The sequence below is a fragment of the Callorhinchus milii genome, unplaced genomic scaffold (genome assembly GCF_018977255.1).
Source record: "Callorhinchus milii isolate IMCB2004 unplaced genomic scaffold, IMCB_Cmil_1.0 Scaffold14, whole genome shotgun sequence".
Classification (NCBI taxonomy): Eukaryota; Metazoa; Chordata; class Chondrichthyes; order Chimaeriformes; family Callorhinchidae; genus Callorhinchus; species Callorhinchus milii.
The window spans coordinates 6,001,318-6,008,121 of record NW_024704755.1 but is presented as its reverse complement, the minus strand read 5'-3'; the positions used below and the strand labels follow the sequence as shown (position 1 = coordinate 6,008,121).

Here is a 6,804-nt window from a genome sequence, read left to right as displayed (position 1 = left end):
ACAACACCACAAGAACAACAACACCACAACCACAACACCACCACAACAACAACACCACAACAACAACACAACACCACCACAACAACACCACAACAACAACACCAACACAACAATAACAACACCACAACAACAACAACACCACAACATAACAACAACACCACCACCACAACACAACAACAACAACACCACAACAACAACAATCCCGCCTTTGAATACAGCGCCTCATCGCGTCTCCGCGATGTCTCAAAGCGCCTGACGGAACGCACTGTGAAGTGTAGTGACTGTGTCTTTTGGGGGTGAAACCCGGCAGCCCGTTGCCCGCGGCGGCGGCGGCGGCAGCAGTGACCCCACAAACAGCCGCGGTTTGAGGCGGCCAATTTATTCTCTTTGTTTTTGAAGGGATTATTATCCCCCGGGAAAACGATCCGCCAACTCGACTGAACCACCTGGGTTCCTGCTGAGCGTGAATACATCTTGAAGTATGGGATCGATCGTAGGATCTTCCCCATCCGTTACCTGAACTTAATCGTACGTCCTAATAGCACAGTCGTTGCTGTTTGTGCGTTTAGAATATATGCTGGTGACATTTTAATACAATAAAACGGGAATAGCTAATATTTGGGTTTACCCGGACATTTCGCCCACGAGATATACAGTCAATTCACTTTACAATATATTCGTCTCGAAGATGTGATAAGGACTATATCCGTGGGATTTGTGGAGTCCTGTAGCTCAGTGGTTAGAGCACTCGCTTTGCAAGTGAGAGACCTGAGTTCAATTCCAGGCAGAGGGCGAAACCTTGGGCAAGTTTCCTTACTCCACACAGAGCCTAATAATCCCTCCAAAACCAAAAACAATAATAAATTGGTCATTTTCAATCTACGACTGTTTGTGGGACATCGCTGTGCGCAATTGGCTGCCGCGTTCGCCCACAAATATACAGTCAATTCACTTTACAGTGTGTTCTGTGAAGCGCTTTGGGACGTCCTCCCGATGTGAAAAGCGCTATATCAAATGCAAGGATTATTATTATTATATCAAACGCAAGGATTATTATCGGATTATTGGCAAGGATTATTATCAGCAAGGATTATTCTTATTTGTTGCTACATTCGTACGTGCCATGATCCCCGTATATTTTATAGTAACTGAATATTACTTTACATTTCTACTTTCTTGTTTAAGAAATAGACTATACTTAAGAAATTATTTCCAGCAGTAATAATTCTAGCTAAACTTTGTCTTAAACAAATATAGGCAGCACTGAATAAATAATCAATCCTGTAATCAGAGCTGTTGTTTAGAACATAAGAATGCAGCAATAAAGACTCACTCCCATCATTTTGGGCCCCAGCTAACCATTCATCTCATATTCCTCCACTTTTTGCTGAATCCAGAATGAGTGCAGCTGAATTAGTGTTTGCAGTCTTCTGTCTAACTGCTAAATAACTGCAGATAGATCTCTTTGATTTATATCTCTTGCGTGCCAGTACTCTTGCTGCTTTTTATTTGTAATTTATCTCGTTTTGCAGTCATAGGCAATCGTCTCAGCAAAATAAATAGTAATAATAATAATAATAATCCTTGCATTTGATATAGCGCTTTTCACGTCAGGAGGACGTCCCAAAGCGCTTCACAGAACACACTGTAAAGTGAATTGACTGTATATTTGTGGGCGAACGCGGCAGCCAATTGCGCACAGCAATGTCCCACAAACAGTCGTAGATTGAAAATGAACAATTTATTATTGTTTTTGTTTTGGAGGGATTATGGTGCAAATAGGAAGCCTCTGGCACTAAATCCCTATTGTATTCAGTTTGCAATAGTAGTCTAGTTAGAACTTCTTCCATTATCAATGTCTTCATTTCTAATATTTAGCCAAGTTATTATCTGATTTACTTCATTCTTTAATCCAAGAGCTTTCATATTAGCTGTTAATACATTTATGCAAGACTGAAAGCTGCCATCTTATGAGTTGTGCATAATAGGAGCAATTTTATAGCTTGTTCTATTTTAACATACCTCTAAATTACACTTTAGTTATATCATTTGTATTTATATATAAAATGTAAAACACTGTCATTTTAATGGTCCATTTTATCATGGGTTTAATGCTTACCCTCATAACATAATTGTCACCAGGTATTTCATTTGCACGTTGTGGAATGAATTATTTTACATTACATATACTGTAAGTAACCTAATTACTTAATATGTTAACTAGCTTTGTCAATAGTGTATCTACTTCTGATCTATCAATTTATTTTTTAATAATTTAAGAGGATTTGGGAGAGAGGCAAGCGGAGGAAGATCCTGCTTGCTGAGGTTGCCAATCACAAATCAGCCAGGCGCAGTGGTAGCACTCTCGTCTCTAAGTCAGAACGTTGTGAGTCCATGGGTCCTGGCCAAAACCCTCTTATAATCATTAAAATAGTACAACACTTTACAAGTCAGTGCCTATCCTTGGTTCAATCAGCAGAGGGAGCTCACAACCACTGAAGCATTTTAGAAATGTTTCTTAAAAAGGCAGATTATTTTCTGATGATATAGATTGCAATTTTTTTTTTAAAAAGGGTTGTTTTATGAATTGAAGAGAAAATACAACAGAAAATATCAGATACCACTTTCCATATGCAACTTGAATCCCTCTCTCCAAAATATGTTAATAACCAATAAACGAGTAATAGGAGGTGTCCTACTATTGTGTGGCACAGTATATGAGTGGTCATTGATTACTGGTTCACATTGCAACAGATCATCTGCTTATCCAAATGCTTCAATTTGTAAAAAAATATTAAAATGTGCATCCATTATCCGCAAACAATGGCCATTGTGTAACAGTATCTCTGCTACTAAAAATCCTTGAATATTGTAATTTGCCAGATTATATCTCTTAATTTTTGCGTGAAACCTATTGACAACAGATTCCTCTTCTACTGTAATTAAGAGTTTGTACACTTGTAATTAGAGTTTGTACAGTTTTATTTCCTCCTGGAGAACTTGTATTTACAAGAAAATACATACATACCAAACAATTTTTTACATTCAGTATTGAACAGCAGGCATATATATATATATTATATATAAAACGTTTAATTAATGTATTTCATATATTAATTAAATTTTAGCTTTTAGCATGTTTGACTGAAATCCAGTCAGTGTTCACACAACACATATCCCCAACAGCCCAGGGAAGATGCATTGACTCTTATTCATTGCTTATCATACTGTTAACATTTAGTACAGGAATAAAGGTTTCTTTCAGCAAAAGTTCCACTGGCGAGATTTATTGGAATTCAAATTTCAAAAAAACATTAATTTCAATGGCTTAACGAGAAGCTAACACATTTGTCCTTAGCAGCATGCATCGGTCTCACCCATATGATTCCTTTGTTATGCACAGACATACAGATACTGCACAAACGAGAATGTTAGTCGACTTAGTTTAGAATAGTCCGATCTCTGGATATATGGGATCTTCAAGCCCTGCCTAAGAATCTCATTCCTCATTCCGACATCAAAGTGAGGGACTCTGGCTCCTGTACAGTGGAGGTGCATCCTTCAGAGGAGATGTTAGACCTGAAGTTCCGGTGGACTTCCCAATGCCTTTCTAACAGGCCGTGAAGCAAAAAGTGACCCAGTGACCTTGCCAATGTGCTCAGCCGAGAAACCCTTTCTACATGCACAGATACTTATCAGAATCATTTTGCCATAGATGCATCAATATTGTCCAGTGCTAAATATTTCTAGTTTTATACAGTACATATTGGAGCTGTGCTAATCTGTGTCCGATTAGATTCAGTCACAATTAAAAGGCACATGGAGAAGCTCTGTATGATTACCTAGCCTTGTAGGGGGAGATAACCAGGTACCCGTTAGTGCATCATGCAACTTTACTGTCAAGATTTATTTGCGTGTAAAACATGCAACCGACTCCACATTTATTACACCACTGTGTAGCCACTGTGCTTTGTCCCCACCTTTTCTGTGGGTTCCTATTCCGGAGACTTCTAAAATGTCTCTACTTGTTCCCTTAGCCGTCCCTACAAAAGGTCAAGCCGCAAGGAAGAGGTTTAAAATAATGAAGACAACGAACAGCACAAGCGATTTTAATGGCCAGTTTTCAGTACACAGTTTTCCCCAAGTGGTCGCTTCATTGTTTATCGGTTAGTCACTTACTTAAAATATGTGAATACCCTGGGAGTACACTGTTAAAAAAAAACACTGGCTTCCTCATCTGCCATCTCATTTGTCTCACTGCAATGAGCACAACCCGAATGGTAAAGACTGGCAAATGTGGAAAACATGAAGCAGATACAGAGCAAAGCAACAGCATCTTGTGCAGTGTGACGAGTTTGTAACAGTCTTTCTACTTTGGCCAAATTCATAGAAACATCCAAGCTTTTGCTCTCAAGTGTTTAAGACATCAACTAAACTCCTCATATGGTTTACAACTTTGCAGCAATGTGCCTCCTATAAACGTTATTAGCCCATTTCAGATTGATGTCAAGCAGTTAACAGGTCCCAGTATCACAAATGATCCAGCACAGTGCTGAGAAAATGTTCATAGCCTCCAGTGTAAATCACTTGAGCGCTCCTTTTAAAAACTAATCACATTGCCATGCATATCGCATTATATCAGCACTATTTCAGATGCCTCAACCTGAAACCCCACCTCCAGATTGGTCAGTTGGAGACACCGCTGAGCAGCAGAGAAAATAAAAAAAAACTTTAACAAATTTCTCCTGCCCAATTCAGGCTGCTGGTGGAAATCCATGCCTCTCCAATGCCATTGTTGAAAGGAAATAATGACTGACGCCAAGATGTTTAGTTGTGAGTTAAGCTGAAAGGATTCTGAAGTTAAACTAATTAACGTTAAAGTTAAATTAGTTAGCTCAGGGATCTGAACATATCTATACCAGTCCAGTCCATCTTGGAGGTCAACTACCGTTAGTAAATGGCTCAGCAGCCAGGGAGCTGACCTACAGGGGATTGCGAATAAGCAAACAAAAGCCAACGAAGTTAAGAATTTTTAAAAAATGGATTGAAAAAATAAATATCCAATTCTTTGCACTCACTCCCCTGAAACAGTTGTGTCTCAGACCCTTGAATCCTATGCTACTCTTGTCTCCCCGATCAACGCTATTGCTTCTACAGAGCCACTATTTGCCAGCAAAAGGTGAAAACATTTTTACTTGTCCCTTCTCCTCTCAATGAGGTGTTAACCCCTAAAATTCATTACAAAGAGGCCTGGTTTTGCTCCCCAACTNAAAAAAACCCAACAATATTTCTATTCTTACTGTAATCAAGAATTACGTCTTGGTGAAAAGTGTTTTTACCAAGAACGTACAAAACCTTGTCACTTGAATTCCACCTGTCTCGCTCATTTCCACAATCCTCACCACACCTGTCACAGCTCCAAGAGATCAGAAGGACGGACAGACGGACACTGGTGTATCGTTGAAGCACTACACATTGATCTTTTAGGAATTAATGTCAGCACGTGCAGTGTGTGTGGCTGTTTAAAAGCTCTGGCTGGCTATCACACGGTGATTTTAAATTCAGTCAAGATTTTGCTTTTGCTCTTAAAGTTTTGAGGATCGTGTTGAGCGGGTGTACATGGACTGTACTTTCCTCGATGGGGTGCTATTCAGAAGGTCCAAGCTTTTTCTGCTGGAGTTAATGACATCAGCAACAAATTTTGCACATTCGGTACAGACGTCTTTCATGCTGCAGCCGTGCGTGTAGAGGTGCGGAAATTCCTCTTCTACTGACCGGTGACTCAGGCTCTTCAGAGACCTACAATACCAAATGAGGATGTCAACAACTAATTTAAACAGTCAAACCTGTTCAAGAAACCACCTCCATTCAACAACCACCCCCGGTTGACAACCACCCAGTTCGCACACCAACAAAGCCTTGCTCAGTGGCCACTCTTATACAAAGGCCACTTTGGTTCAGTGCCCTGAGTGGTTGCTGAAGACGGGTTTGACCATAATTAACCATCCTTGCTTTCGTTATAGCACCTAGCTCGTCAGGAGGACGTCTCAAAGTGCTTCATAGGATATACTGAAAAGTATAATGATTGTGCGTTTTTTATAGGCAAATGTGGCAGCAATTTACGCTCCACATCATCTCACAAACAGCGCTAAAGTGAATGACCAACTGTAAGCCGGGAGAAACACTCTCCTCTTTTTGAGTAGCGCCACGGCATCTTAAACGACCTCCCGAACAGGAAGACAGGACCTCGGTTTAACATCTAATCCAATGCTCACTGAAAATATTGATGGAACATCATTTTGGCCCCTTTAAAGCAGTATTAGCTGATGCTAACTGACCCAAGCAAAGCTTCGGCACATTTTTGTAACAGTTGATCAGGCCCAGACTTACTGAGATGGAAAGGTTCCTTTATTCTGAGAGGCTTTTGAATTACTGGCTCCCGGGATATTTTTGAAACCCACTGTGTAGATCGGAATGTGGGCCAACTTCTTGGATGGAATCTTCATCTGAATAGAAAACAGACCCGGAAATCAGCCTCTCTTAATAGGTTTTAATGACGGTTTCCGTATACCAAAATTAGTGAAGGAAAGGGGTAGGGGTTCAGTTCAGTTTATAATGAATTTCTTCACATTTCTTTTATTTGAAAAACTGAATGTGTAACCGAAGCCTGATTTATGGAACTTTCTTTGTAGTTTCAAATTTGTGAATGTTTAATGCAACATTTTCCGAAATAATATTCCTGTATATTTGTAATAGTGTATGCCACTTGCTTTACTTTCTGCCCTACCCAGCAACTGAGGATCA

General features: G+C 39.8%; 1 protein-coding gene across 1 annotated transcript in view; it reads right to left on the bottom strand.

Annotated features, from left to right (window-relative positions):
- Positions 1–2,964: 2,964 nt before the first annotated feature.
- The window catches only part of spire2 (spire-type actin nucleation factor 2), a 36,816-nt gene continuing 32,976 nt past the window's right edge, over positions 2,965–6,804 (bottom strand). The window contains exons 14-15 of the mRNA XM_007889348.2: positions 6,391–6,506; positions 2,965–5,799 (exon numbers count right to left, since the gene is read on the bottom strand). Coding sequence (XP_007887539.1) covers positions 5,586–5,799; positions 6,391–6,506 — 330 coding nt within the window. The 3' untranslated portion in view covers positions 2,965–5,585. The remainder of the gene's footprint in view (positions 5,800–6,390; positions 6,507–6,804) is intronic.